Source organism: Coffea arabica, chromosome 6e (genome assembly GCF_036785885.1).
Source record: "Coffea arabica cultivar ET-39 chromosome 6e, Coffea Arabica ET-39 HiFi, whole genome shotgun sequence".
NCBI classification, from domain to species: domain Eukaryota; kingdom Viridiplantae; phylum Streptophyta; class Magnoliopsida; order Gentianales; family Rubiaceae; genus Coffea; species Coffea arabica.
The window spans coordinates 57,927,512-57,943,462 of record NC_092321.1 but is presented as its reverse complement, the minus strand read 5'-3'; the positions used below and the strand labels follow the sequence as shown (position 1 = coordinate 57,943,462).

Here is a 15,951-nt window from a genome sequence, read left to right as displayed (position 1 = left end):
TGCTTCAACTTCATGTATTTTGGTTTAAGGTCTAATTTAAAAGATTGTCTTTTTAGCTATCTTTACCACTCCCAACCATTCTAGAACCAGGATGGTTAAGACAAAATTAATGCTAATTATTAAAAAACTTATAGCATCAAGTGTTAGCCATCAATTCATCCCCTTTTCTTAGTTTTTGGGTTTGCTCAACAAAGGTATTATTGTCTGGAACCATCTTTCATCCATTTGAAGACAAATCATAACAATCAATTGACTTAGCTTTTTGAATTTTTTTTTTGCTTTACTTGTATTTGTGGTAGGAACAGGATTCATTGGAAGTGTGTTACATCTCCTAATTAGAATCCCCAAGCCAAGGTATGTTGAAACTGTATTTTTTACATTGAAATTTGTCATAATTTGCAAATAAGCTATGATACATGTATAACTGCTTTTTGTGCACATGTTAATATATTTAATTAGGTAATACTAATGCATTAACAATGTCAGCCTCATGTGTGTGAGGAAAAGTTTTGCAGGGAACATTTGGAATAAGGTAACCAAAAGTTTATCCTTTCTGCTGAATCTTTTAAATTCTTTTGATATACATGTCGTTAGTTCTGGAATTGATTTAGGTGTTAGTGCGTATTTAGTGATACTGATTTGGTTTGGTGATAAAGTTCGTTCGCAGTATCTTTAGATGTCAAAACAGAGGTGTGGAAAGTTAAGAGAAAAGACATTCAAGCATTTGTGGCCACAAACGGTAGGGGAAGTGTGTTGGCTGGGCACGTGGAAAGGGCTTTTGTCACTTGTAACCGGAAGAGCTATTGGGCGTTGAAGGGGACTCCATGTGCGCACGTGAAATGTGGAGGGGGCGAAATTAAGCAACTGGAAAAGTGAGGGTTTGTAAGCGAAAGTACGGGAGGGAAAGAAGGCGCGAAGCTTACTGGATAAGCTAAACAGTGTAGGCGTATTAGAAAGGAAGAAGCGCCAAAACCGGAGCAGGAGGAATAGCAGAAGATAGGGATTTGTTATGGAGCTGGCGGCCGAAATAGATGCTTCGGATATGCAGTGGGATAGCGAAGGAGAAAGCGAAAATGTAGTATCGCTGATGCATGAGAGTGGAACACCTTCGAATTATAAAAGTTGCAGCAGTGAAAGGAAGGGCATTCGTCGGACGGCGGAAACAATGGTAAGCCACTCAACTCATTCCGTGAAGAATATGGTGGATTGGCTCTCGGATGAGCAGCGGCAGGCTGTCAGAGACTTTGGATTCGCTCCAATTTTGAATGTGAAGGGAGTAGAGGTTGACGAAGAGATGTTGAACTGGCTGGTGGATAACTTTGATGTAGATCGGAGGACACTGAACGTTCATGGGTACTGTCTACAGGTGACAGCCGAGGATGTGGAATGTGTACTTGGCTTGAGCAGCAGTGGGAAAGATATTGAAAGCGAAAAGCGAAGGCAAGAGATGGATACAGAGTTGGAAAGAGAATTGAATATCAGAATAAATAGCGGTGAAATTGTAGTGGAGGAATTGAGGCACAGTATATGTAGTTTGCATAACGAAAGCTTAGAATTCAAAGTGAAGTTCGTACTGTTTGTTGTTGGTAGGTTGTTAGCACCAAGTTTGGATGACACAGTGAGCCGGGATCTGGTGGCTGTAGTGGCTACAGAGGAGAATATGGAAAATTTGAACTGGTCGAAATTCATACTAGACAATTTGGTGAAGAGCATCCGTGATAGAGACGGCAACGGAATAGCGGGATGTGCACTTTTCTTGATGGTATAAGAAATACGCACCATTTTGTATTAGAGACAGGAATTGCTGGAATAATGAAATTAAAGTTTGATATAAAGGACCTGTAAATGATGGTAGGCGTGTTTGTCCATGCAGATTTACTATCTGGAACGATTCTATATCGAGGGTGAGGACGAGTTTCGCAAGTTCCAGCCGAGAGGGCCGAGGCTAAGGTTTTGGGGAAGGTACGAGATTAATGAAAGCGTGCGAATATTGAGGAGGAATCACATATTTGAGGGGGAACAGGTAATGTAAAATCCTTTCGTGTGAATTGTTGTTGAAATTGCAAGCTGCATTTTGTGACGTTACTAGTAGTACAAAACTGAAGGCTTGTAGTGACAGGGCAATGTGCAGTTTTACAATAACATAAGCTGTAGAGAAGACATTGATAGAAGACTGATTGAAATTGAATGTGGTAATAAAGATGTGAAGGATAGTATTGGTAGAATGGAAGCAATGATTGAATGTCGTTTTGAAAGGCTGAGGAGCATGTATGAAAGTGGAAGGGTGTGCAAAACAAACCGGTCACTTGGTGTGGAGGGTGGGCAGAAGGACGATTGGCGTGGTAATGTTAAAAGAGGGAGTGAGTTACATAAAATTAGTCCTACAACGCAAGATGTTAGGTCCAAAAGCAGGAGTGAAAATGATAGAGTAACTACGAATAGTACTGTAATGGGTGAAAAGAGTGCATCAAAAATTACAAAGTGGAGGAGTAGAAAGAGACTAAGGATGGACAATACGGAGAAGCCTGTGTGGGAAGACAAACAAAACAGAAGGCAAGGTAAAAGAATAAAGGTATGCATCGGTTTGTGGCAAGGTATTTCGTAGCATTAGAAAAGTAAAGTATAAATTGTAGTTTTATGTACAGATGGATAGCAGTGGGATGAACGAGCCTCAAACGAAGATGGTTGCTTTATTGGCAAAGGTGAGTATTCCAACGTTCCAGAATTACTAAAGTATGGGAAAATATAGACAATGAAAGATGACATATTTTTGTGGTAGCAGGAAACGAGGCTGGCATCTATCGGCGAAAAATTGAGTGAGGGACGAGCAAAAATACTGAAGTTCTTGTTTGACACTCAGCTGTCGCAAGGGTATGTACTGGATCATGGATTTGTTAAATCAACAGTTCTATTTTGTTTTATCCTTTATTTGAAATTGCAATGGCAAAGGGGACAGAAAAGTATTTGCAATTATAAGGTTGACTAAATATGTAGTATGATTATCCCCATAGGGGAGAGGGCATAGCAACGAAAATGTTGGAAGCAGTTAAAATTGGTTTACAAGTGAGCATAAAACTTACAATTTGTGTGCTGTCAATCATGCCTGCTTATATAAAAAGCAAGGGTAGGTAACATGCTTGCATATAGAAAAAAAGGTGAGTATTCAAGAAGTTTGAGAATGGAACTACAATGATAACTCAATGACCCTTATGGTTAGTACATAACCGCCTTAGGCTAACTCAATGACCCTAAGGACTGATTGAGTCATTGAAACCGTGATTGCTGGTTGTATTAGTGAGGAAGAGCGAACCTACTCTGGCCGTTTTAACTCTCATCATTGAAAATGATGATATCAAGTTTGTAGATTATGAAACCGTAATACACATAGGGAAAAGATTAATGTACCCTGTTGTAATGACAGGGAAGTACTGGTGTCAATTAAGGGGCAGACAGCAAGCCGGGATGCAATGGGGTCCTTGCTTCCTGAAAAACCCATGGCATGCGATGTGAGTAAATCGAGGGATTGAAATTGGGTGGTGTTATGTGGACTGTTTCATGGAGGACGAAGTGATGTGACTTGAGTTTGGTGCAGATAATAAATTGCTATTGTGCGATGAAAACAGCAAGGCAGCAAAGGCGTGCTGTAGATCAGTCTATTCGATGGTGGTTCATGCCAACTTGGTTTCAGGTACAAGTGTTCGGCCAAAGTTGGGGGGTGTGAGTACGTACATTCATATTAAAATGTCATATTTTACTGTCGTGTTGTAGCAAGAGATTTTGGAGTTCAACAAATCAGCAGACGAGCTCTACTGTACGTATCTACAGGAATGTAAAGTAGGAGGTAATATAAAAAAGTGTGAGAAGGTACGAGAAGCTGCCCTGTTATGTAGCATAATGGAATAGATACAGATTCCCATGATGATGACCAACTAACCGCTGCTATGCTTCAGATATTCGTGCCAATGTGGCACAATGAGCATTGGTATATGTGTGTGGTGGACATGGCAAGCGAAGAAGTATTAATTTATGATTCAATGAGAGGACACGAGCAAACGGATATGAATAGGCGCAGCTCCGTGGAGACAATGGTAAACTAAGTTGGTTTGTCAAACATTTCATGAACACGACCATCACCTTTACAATTGGTGGCAGTAAACTTAAAATCGCATATGTTTTTCTTGTATGGCCCTCAGATTGAAAGGTTGGAAGCAGCGCTGACTTATGGTTTGGAGGGGCAGTATTCGTCATGCCTTTGGCTGTACAAAATAAAAGCTGCAGCCACATGTCCACAGCAACGGAATGCGTAAGTTGCACGTGCATAGGTTTGGAAGTTTTTTCCATGGTTCAGCAACGGTTGTGTCTAAATTTGTGGTTATGGTTTGTAATGCAGGTGGGATTGTGGGTTATTCATGCTGAAGTACATGGATATGTTATCAAGTGGAATTGGAAGCTGGAAATGGAATGAGGTAAGCAAAAAGGAATGGCGCCGTGTGGTGTAACAGTAGTGTTTGCTTGCTTTGGTTGCGAACGATGGAGATAGTAACAAATTTATCGGTGCAGTACAATTCGGAGCAGGAGCGGCGCAAAGTAGCACTGTCTTTGGTTCTGGATGATGCCAACGTTGTCCGTCATCAAATTATGCGGAAAGCGAACATGCACAGGAGGTTGGAGATGAATAAAGTTGAGGTTGGATGAAGGTGGCAAGATAGAGAGACAAAGTAGCGGCATTTTGTGGAAAGGGGCATGTAATAGGGGCTGTCATACTCGGATGCACGTCGTCGTAGCCCAAAATGTAGAAGACGGAGACAGAGTGCAAAAGCTGCCATAGTAAGGCAAGCGGTTGGTGTGTATCTATGAGTTTCATTAGAGGAAGGGAAAGCAAAGTGCAACCGAGCAAACTCGCCGGCGGTGGTGTGGGGAGACCCTGCAATGGGGATAACGAGTACCACAATGTTCATGTGGTGGAGAGTTAAGAGAAGATTCGTGATCCATGGTATGCACTCATTAGAAAGAAATGAAAAAAGATTGAAATATTTGATTTGTGGTAATTAATAATTAACGCGTTTAAATTTATGTTTCGCGAGAGTTTATGAATTAGGTGTGTTGACGTATCCGAAACAATTTGTCTTCAAACGGAGTTTAAACCTGCAATAGGTTAGTTTCTTGCTTTGCATTCTATGCTAACGGGTAAATGGCACTCAAGTATAATATCGATCCGATTTTATCGAACAAATAAATTAGCCATACATAGCTGGTGTTTTATTGCAAACCGTGTTGAATTAAAGTTTATCCGATAAGTGAAATTGTAAGTATGGGATATTGGTACTCTGTTGTCATAGCGGAGGAAATCCATAAAGAGCTTATTGGAAAAGGGGTTTAATTTACATTTAGCCGATAAATGAATATTTTTTTTAACGGAAAATGGTTACCTAGTACGGAGAAAGCCATAAAGAGCTGCTCTTTTACAAAGAGCTGATCTTTATTCAACAACGGCTTTAACTATATTTCATCCGGTAAATACATTTGTGTTTAAGGCACCTGGATACTACTTTGTCAGTGTAACAGGGTCGCAAGCCATAAAGAGCTGATCGACACTTTTCAACAACGGGTTTAACAGCAATTTCGTCCGATAAATACATTTGTATTTGATGCACGTCGGGGACTGTGTCAGTTTAACGGAAGAAAGCCTTAAAGAGCTACTCTTTAATGAACAACGGGTCTATTTTTTTGCTTTTCGATAAATGAATTTGTAGCTGAGGAACTTGGGTAATTAGGTGAGTGTATGAAGGAAGAAAGGCATAAAGAGGTTGACTCTTATAACACAACGCCTTTAATAAATTCGGAAATTTCCTAAATTTCCCACTATATCCTAAAATAAATTTCTAAATGCACTGCAAAGCTTTCTCGGTGGCCCTGTCACTGTGTCATGTACTTTCTCAACTTCCAGCAAGTCGAGGAATCAGAAAACTGGGCTTTGTTCCGTTCGTCACCCATAATTCACCAATAACTAAAATTTTAACGTTCTTCACCTATAATTCACCCGTAATTCTCTTGTTCCGTTCTTCACCCATAACTAATATTTTATATAATTATAATTATATAATTTATTAATATTATATACACATATATATTCTACGGGATAATTTCACAAACCTCCCCTGAATTAGCGTATGGAAAAATGGGAAACTGGATAATTTATGAACGAAAGCCATAAAGAGCTGGTGTTTTATTAGACAACTGATTTATTTTTATTCAATAAATAAATTCTTTTATGGAAAAGGGTACTGTGTTCTTATAATGGACAAAAGCCATAAAGAGCTGGGGTTTTATTGGAAAACGAGTTTTAATATATTTTATCCGATAAATAAATCTATTAATGGAAAAAGGGGTGCTTTGTTCTTATAATGGAGGAAGGTCATAAAGAGCTGGTCTTTTATGGGAAAGTGATACATTACGGAAGTGAGCGCGATTTGGTTTATGAAATTATCCCAAAATATTTAGAATTAGTTAATTTATTTATTTAAATAATTATAATATATATTTATATAATAGATTATGTAATTGTACTAATATTTTTAATAATTATAGAGAATATTATATATTAATTAGTATAATTTTTAGTATATATTAGTATATTTATAATAACAAATATAAGTATAATTATATAATATATTATTACCACATACACATATATATTATAAATATATGCACATATAATATACATTTATAAATATATATGTGGAATGTCAATGAGCTGAAGGTTAACATTTTGAGTAAAATTGGGCAAATAGGTCAAGATGCAAGAAAAAAATAGCAACTTATTATTTGGAAACGCAACTTATTATTATTCACCTTGTAGGAATGCATATGCAATCGTTTTAGAAATTTGTCTTGCTCAAATATTCTATTTATTGGAACAAGAAAACTAATCTTTGGACTTTGATTTAAAAATTGAAAGGGCAAATATGTAAAGTTGCATTCTCATAAAATTCTGTTTTTCCACATCTCTCCAACTCATACAGACTTCGTGTTGGTTAACAGATTCCATTGCTGGAGTTTATTTTGGTACAGACGCAAAGCAAGGAGCCTAGCTCAATTAATGTGAACCATTGCTCCCTGACCAACTGTTAGTATTGCACGTATCCGAGAGGTTAACCAGACGGACAGATTTAGTGTGTGACATTTAGATCCTTAATGTTTACACGAGAAGTTGCCAACAAACAATTAGAATGAAAACAGGCTAAAGTTACTACATGCCAACGTTTGTAGCAGGAGTATATGGCTGACGCATCCTGCATTTGACAGCAATTACAGCCATTATCTGATAATTTTTCCTGATGTGCATTCGGGAACCTGCAGACAATAGGGTGATTTCCAACTGCGACATTTTTAGAATTTGCATAAAAAAACTCAGCTTGTATCCTTTGCAAACAAAAACAGAAGTAGGGGAAGAAAGTAGTACCAACATATATGAATTAGACAGGCCCAGTGTCTCACTAAAGCACAACAGGCACCTAATGTGTCCCATCAGAAGAGAGGTTCTCTCCTTCCAATGGTTTGGAGAAGGCTCCGTACGGTGAACGGTCCATAAACTGATCTTCCTCATGCTTTCAAATTTTCCTTTTTTTCTTGCTCTGTGCATATGATCAGACGCAATTTTAGCTATCATAACGAGGTGTTGAACTATTGTGAACATATTCCTGAACATGAATGCAATGGATACCTCCGGAGAATATCTGTTTGGGGCTTCCCGTTTGCGCGTCACTTGCTTTGTTGTGTTATGCAGTCCAAGCTTGCTGACAACATTAACATAAAAGTGCCAATCCACACTGCCTTCTGTTACAGGTGATTGTCCAAAACGGTTTCGCTTAATGAAATCTTGTACATTATCAGCACTGGCCAATTTCTTCAGGTGTCGTACAAAATCTCCTTCAGGATCTGCAAATATGTTTTGTGTCAGGCTAGCTGAACACGCTGTGCTTACCGTAGCAAAAGCCACATTTCAAAGCATCGCGAACCGCGTTTTACCCAAATAATTGTCTTCTACAGTGTAACATGTATAAGAGGTGGGGAAGATGGCATTGTACGGCTGAAGAATGAGTAATATGGAAACAGTTAGCCCTGATCATGTTATTTGTGCATACCGGAACATATACATCATAACGATCAGTGGGTATGGTGCACTTACAGAATTAAGGAATGATTTATACGGAGAATCATCGACTAATATCGTGTTAGAGCTGTTGTACGACTTATATTCTCCCCACACATGTTTCAGGTCCTTAAACATCACCGTTTTGTCTGGATTTTCCCTAAGGCTGGTTTGTGTCATAGTGCACCGCGACTGATCCTGCACAATATTGATTGTTCCCGACTTTCCTTTATCAGAAGTCTTGCACACGGACTGACTACACACAATCGAAGTAATTTGTGAATTACATCTCACCCAAACAAATAACAGTCTCTGCTCCAAACGTTCATTAATTTTTTTGGATAGACTGTCCAACACTGGTTGAATATTGTGGCTGCAGAAAACACAAATGTCTTCAATTCGAATGATAACACAAAAACTTGTATTGAAGTTCCAGTTAATGAAGTAATTCAAATATAGGTTCGCGGATACCTTAGCTTCGATGACCAAACAGCCACCTCAAAATATGACAGACAGACCTTCAAAAATTCAAAGCAATGTGGCCTGAAGTTAAAGTCCCGATTTCTGGTCGAATGGCGAAATGCACTGCCCAGAACCACTCCATTCAAATCAAGAATAAGAAGCTTCTTCTTTGAATCATTGGCGGACGCAAGTTCTGGCGGGCTTTTTGTTACCCTTGTACCTTCGACTGGGGAAAAATTGAAGGCATACAGCATTTCAGCACATGGATTTTGCATGTGAGATCCAATTTGAATGTCATAATGCGAAATCAAACAAGAGGAATTGGAAAGTGTAAAGCAAAGATCTGGGGTCGAGAATTTATTACAATGTCGTGAGCAGCAGCCCTGCAATAATGGAATAGCGGGAGTAGAAAAGCAATTTGTGAATGCGATGGTCACGGGGAGATGCATCGGAACAGAGGTACGTACACTTTTAATGGTTTCCTTTATACAAGATTAATTTCGTACCAATAATTTGCAAATGCCCTAAAGAATTTAAAATTTAATATTGCCTTCATATGCAACGAACCAATTACAGTAAAGGCGAGACATAATGTACCGTTCCCTGTTTCCTGATGCCCCACATCGTTGGTAGCATCATTTTGCAAATCTCCTCTGGTTACAGCCTCATGTGCCTGTTTATTTTCTATCAGGAACGCAGCATAAGCGAACGGGTCCGCAAGTTTCCCCAAAGCGATCTCCCAGGCAATAAATTTTCTATCAATGACAGCATCAAGCTGTACATACATTCAGAAATGATGTCAGACGCAATAAAGTGAGCTTGCCACAAGGGATTGTATATTTGTGCACTTACAAATAGTGGCCGACACCCCTTTGCCCAACATTGCGCAAACTTCAAGGTGAAAACCCCGCAACTTGCCGCGTCTGTCTGTTTTAGTTTGTGTTTTACAAGAATAAATGTCCAGGGTTGATTTTCGTGGAAAATTTCCATCAAAATCCATTCCTAAAAAGGAAATAAATACAGCAGACGCTCGAATGTTAGAAATATGTTACCTTCTTCGGAAATGAAGCTAAGGTACGATTTCGATGTTTACTCACCACAGATTGCATCAAACCTTGGTAGAAGGTTTTGTAATTGTCCATAGAATCAACAATGTACACTTCTTTGTCCTTGACATGTGCAATCATGAGCAACCAATGATTTGAATAAATGATTGGGAAAAAAATCTGCAATCACATACAAGCAATGTCGAATGTGTTAAAAGCTAAGGCATATTAGGCTGAATCCAATTCCACTAACATGCAGCTGCTACTCATATTGTATAAGAATGTTAAGGCGAGAATGATAGCTAATGTTTACCTTTTCAGGATTTGTCATGGAGTCGTCATTGCTTTGATCAACGAATGGCTTTTTGGTTGCGGGAGATATGCATGGATAGTCTAACACACATTTCAGCTACAACGAAGCGATTGAGAAGCAAGTATTAGTTCCACATTTTGCAAGGCACAACAGCACATACAATAATTTTCGTTACGTACCCAAAACATAGGATTGAAGAAAACAAATTGCTTATATTGTTTCTGGAGTAAGTGAAGGTACTGGGTCACAACCTTCACAGAATGGAACAAATTCAAACATTCAATAAGAGTGGAAATACAAAGCGAGATCAGTGAACAAGGTAGGCCTGTGCAATCGCATAAAAAACTTACTTTGTCACTGAGACATGTCTCCTGAAGCATCACTTGCTCCAGTTCTTCTCTAGTAATATCAAAGAGATGCTGCCTATCTAGTGTACTGACACAGCTGTGAACAATGATTGACATGATTACAATAAAGAGATGAAAGCGAGACCATTGTTAGCCATTGACAGTACCGATAGTTTAACATACATCTGCGGGACGAGTTCTCTGACATGAAAGCATACGGCTTCTTTCAATTCATCAGGTGGTACGCCGGAAGCTTGTGGTAGACACTGGACAATAAAGGTATTAGCATATATAAAGGGGATTATTTAAAAAGCGCAAGAGCATGTCTTACATCTCGTAGAAATGGCAATGTCTCAAATCCGCAGTCCTTCACTTTGATGGCACCAACCCCTTGTAAAATTTGTTTCACTTTATCCACAACCTAGTCATACAAATATTGGGTTATCCTCCTGTGTTGCCATCGAGAAGAAGAAACAAGGAGTAAAATAACAATGTCACATACAGTTGCCCCTTTTCTGGTCTGTTCATATAGTAGGACAACTTCTTCAAGGTGTGGTTTTTCCCCCACAACCGGCCGCACCTCGACCCCAGCACACTTCCCCCCCTTATCCATCTCTTTTATTTCTACAAGTTTTCTATTCGCGTCCCCAGTCTGACCAATGACAGCATCAGAGGTATAGGATTTCTTCCACATCCAACCACCATCTTCACCTTTGAATGCCAGTCTTTTGAAGTACGATACCCCCATTTTTTGGCCGTAAAATCCTTTGTCAACATGGTCAGCCAAGAATGGCACATCAAAGCGCCTAAACAGCCTGGTCAGCAACATACCAAAAGGGAGATGTGTTCTCTTATTCTCCCTGCTCTTAATCTTCCTAATCCTGTTGAGCATAGTTGCAATGATCAAATTGCCTATGTTTACTGGTTGTTTGTGTAACATATGCCACAATATAACTCTTTCTAATGCACTAACGGAAGTGATACTTCCGGCTTTAGGAACAATGCTATGCGTTATTATCAGATGTAACAGCCGTGGCAACACTTTCATATACGGCGCATAAAACTTATTCTTTTTGCCCAATTTCATAACTCTGTAACCATTTTGCCGAATCTCTCCAAGAAATTCTAGGTCATTGTACCCCTTCACAGCAACCTTATCTACATTCTTTGCGCTAATCCGTTTATAGTCAACAGTGTATCCACTGTCAACCAACCCAAACTCTGAACACAAAACCTCAGCAGACAATTCCATGTGTACCTTCCTAACCACTGAACGCAGAACAGACTTCTGCTTATTTGCCCTACAGTTAGCATAGAATTCCCTAACCATTGCATCATAGCACTTGTCATTATTTCCCAGCAAATTTAACAAATTTTGGGCATTAAGATATTCCGTGATATCGATACACTCACCAGCGAGAGCTTGTACGTCGACCCACATGCCTGCATACACTGGAAGACTCATACAGGCCTCCATTTTACTGCCTATGCTTGCTTCGGGATGCGGTTCAATTGTTGAGTACGTTGAGCAACAGAGGAACCGAACGCGATAAATCCGATTTATTTGGACCTTGCCGCCTAAAACGCTTCGAACTGCTCCAAATTTCAGAAGGGGGGGAAAGTTTAAACCGAAGCTTTTCAAGTGTGTTTACACCACAACAACGGAGCTTTTAATGGGCTAAACAGGAGAAACGATGAGAAGTTCAACAAAGACGAGCTTTTTGTGGGATAATTGATCAGGCGGGGACGGGCGTGGAGGGGAGGCAAACCCGATTTCTTCAAATCAAGATCAACCCGATTCGGTATTCCAGCGTGTATTCCGAAGCGGGTTATGCGGAAGCCAAATCACAAGGGGTTATATTACAATCTATTCTTAATAACAAATGTAATTATGTATTTATATAATTTAAATATATGATATACACATATATTATAAGGGATACTTTCACAAACCTCCCCTGAATTAGCTTATGCAAAAATCAGAAAACGGATAATTTATGGACGATAGCCAAAAAGAGCTCGTGTTTTATTCAGGAACTTGTTTATTTTCATTTAATCCCATAAATAAATTTGTTTACGTAAATCGACTTTATTGTAAAGGAAAGCCATAAAAAGCTCCGTCTTTTATTGTAAATCGAGTTTATTTTTTATTTATCCGATAAATAAATTTAGTTATGTCCGAGAGGGTACTCTGTTCTCATAATGGAGGAAAGCCATAAAGAGTTCAGAAACATCAACGTAAATCGATTAAATTTTTATTTCATCGGAGTGAACAATTTATTTATGGAAAAATGGGTACTCTGTTCTTATAATGGAGGAAAGCCATAAAGAGCTGGTCAATTAACGTAAATCCATTTTATTTTATTTTTACCCGATAAAAAATTTTATTTATCTAAAAATGGGTACTCTGTTCTTATAATGGAGGAAAGCCATAAAGAGCTGGTCAATTAACATAAATCATTTTTTATTTTTTTTACCCGATGTTTGGATTTTATTTATGGAAAAATGGGTACTCTGTTCTTATAATGGAGGAAAGAAATAAAGAACTGGTCAATTAACGTAAATCGCTTAGAATTTTTATTTTACCCAATAAAAAATTGGATTTACGAAAAACTGGGTACTCTGTTCTTATAATGAAGTAAAGCCATAAAGAGCTGGTCAATTAACGTAAATCGATTTTATTTTTTTTTCGCCGATAAAAAACTTTATTTATGGCAAAATGGATACTCTGTTCTTATAATGGAGGAAAGCCATAAAGAGCTGGTCAATTGACGTAAAGTGATACTTTACAGAACATACAAGGGTGAAGATAAGCTATTTAGCTTTTCATACCAGTAATATTAACAGAGTAAGAAGTAGCGGTCAATTTACTGAAAAAACATAATTAATTTGTACACCATGGTGACAAATTTGTGCATCAAAAGGAGTTGTCAACATTCAATCTTATACACTAACGATAAGGTAGGGCAGCACAAATTGCTCCAATTTCTTCATCGCAAGCGCAGCCTTCACATGTACTCTCCTCCACGTCATCGGCATCCATAGGCCATGAAGATGTTTTCCTCTCGTGTGTCATGGCACAACAAATGGGCGTTGGGTTTAGAAAGAAGGGGTTCTTGACCCATATCATCCTCAGCAGCGCTCGCAAATTGTCACGACAACGTTGATTTCTGGCTTTCAGAATTCTGGATTTCTTCAACCCGCTCAGCAGTCGCATACCTTTGCGCTTTAACTCGTCCCCACCAACAAAGATGTAAATTATTCCCAACGCATATGCCGCATCGGCATGGCCTGAATTGGCAGCTTCTTCCAGGCATTGCAATGCTGAGCCCTCATGCTTGTCCGTAAAATAATCAACCTAAACAGCGCAAGGTTGATATTACACTCTTCCGTAAAAGTCATGAAATAGTAACGAAAAAATAAAAAATGTCCAGGCGGAACAGTGGCGGCGGGGCAGAAAGCTGCAGTAACCTGTTGTATATATCTTTTGGGGTAAAGTGTGCATACCAAAATCATAATTAAGTTCAAATGAAATAGATGACGTCAGCTTAGTCTACAAAATTTCGAGCAAACGGGACATCGGCCCGATGCTTACCACTCCTTTTCGATACAAGGCTTCTGGATTTTTGCTTTCTCTACACTTCTTCAAGAACCTCGACACTTGGTCGTTTTTTGACCACGGAACGATTTCAAACTTGTCCAGTGACACCCGGTGGTAAATGTTGTCTGCGTCCGAAACTTCGTAAAACAACTTACAGCTGCAAAATAAGATAAATGATCCATTAAACGCAAACGATTGTAACATGTCAAACAAGAAAACGCCTCTGTCCTGTTTGTATCACCAATAGCAGAACGAACCATAGTTTTGCCCGAAAAAGATCAGCGCATGAACAAGATGCGACACGTGCAAGCACCTCGGATAGCACCTCGGTCGGAAGGGAGAGGATGGAGGTTGTTGAACTCCTTTTTTGTTCGTTGGCCATGTCCGGTTAACTCCTTTTACTGGCCACAGTTGAGTGAATCCGTCAAACGCCCAAGAATGGAGTAAACTTCAAACAACACCTACTTCCTTATAAAATCCAATAATGATTGATAAGGTGTAATATATACGGAGTTTGTGGGAGACCGACTAATTTAGCGATAAACGAACAGAAATGGGAAAGTGGCGACTTCTCCTGCAAAGGACGCAACATTCTGTCGTCAAAAAACAGTCATCCGAAACAATTTTACAAACCGACCAACGTATCTGTCAATACGGTTATTTCATACGAACCGTAACAAAACACCGATAGCAAGGGAACATGAACAGTCACGCTCTACACGTACATCGTTAATTGGCCGACGTTCATCGCAGAGCAAAGGATAGTTTCCACAGTGATAAACAGGGAGTCTTAGTTCGTACCTGTAATGGGTCGTCAACCAGCAATTCAGGTTAATGGTCGCTAGCACAGATTTGGCAGAGAGGTCCGGCGGGTTAAATGGCAACCAAAAGGTCGCGTCCGATGCATATACTCCCGCAAGACTGACTCCTCGTATGCTGCCACGGATGTTCCGTTCAGTCTGTCACCCATTAATTGAGAAGAGGCATAAAGAGCCGGTGTTTATTCGCCAAGTGGGTTAAAAGTAATAAAGAGCTGGTGTTTATCCTCTGTAAACCTGGGTACTCTATTATAATATGATTATGTATTATTTTTTGTTATAAACTAAAATTCATGAAATACTATAATTCAATTCAATTATGAGAGAAAATGAGTACAGGATTTTACCTATAATGGATTGTAACTTCTATACATAATATAGCAATATTTCATGAATTAATCCTCTTGGGAATACATAGGGACCTCTACTCACAAATTGTTGTTTCATAACATTTTTTATTTTATGTAACTTTCACATATTTGATCTATGTTACACAGAACAAAACAGACGTCGGGTTTCCTTTTGGCCGCTATTAAACCCATTTTCCCTATAAAGAGCTGGTATGTTTGCAGCAAAAAAGCGGAGACAAAACGTACTACAAAACATGCCAGTTTCCCATTCAGTGCTGGTATAGTATAAATAATATGTTCAATTTTTCCTAATAAAAACCATACTAGTTCTGTCTTGGCCAGTATTTGCTGCTATAAAGAGGTAGTATGTTGCCCATAAAAAGTTGGTACAAAACATACTAGTTTTCCTTTGGCCGCTATGAAACCAAATTTTTCCTATAAAGAGCTGGTATGTTTCCCATAAAAAGCCGGTATTTTACAGATAAAAAACTGTCAATTTCCCATAAAGAGCTGGTATGTTAAATACATAAATTTAACTTTCACAAATTGGCGCCAAATTACTTCTTCTATTGCCGCCTACGAGTAATAATTTTTTAATCACCTTCATTAGATATTAAATTTCTGTTATTCTAGTTAAATGTAATTACCAACCACCAGATACATTTGGCAATTACTTAGCGTAAGTAAAATTTAAAAGGTGCATACTAATATTTTTACGAAAGGAAAAGTAATAGGTTTTGTATTTAACATGATTTAAATACGTGAAAGTAAAAAAAAAAAGTGATTGCCCAGTAATATATCCGTTTTGTATAGGTTTCCACTATTACGAGTTTCTACCATTTAATTAGTCTAATTAGTTACT

The 15,951-nt window shown here is 38.7% G+C and overlaps 1 protein-coding gene across 1 annotated transcript; it reads right to left on the bottom strand.

Moving 5' to 3' along the window:
• Positions 1 to 13,270: 13,270 nt before the first annotated feature.
• LOC140009965 (putative F-box protein At1g67623) lies at positions 13,271 to 14,303 on the bottom strand. The gene is made up of 3 exons (XM_072056316.1): positions 14,179 to 14,303; positions 13,916 to 14,078; positions 13,271 to 13,678 (listed from the first exon to the last, which is right to left on the bottom strand). Exons 1-3 carry the CDS (start codon positions 14,301 to 14,303, stop codon positions 13,271 to 13,273), a joined length of 696 nt encoding a protein of 231 aa, XP_071912417.1.
• Between the last annotated feature and the right edge of the window lie 1,648 nt (positions 14,304 to 15,951).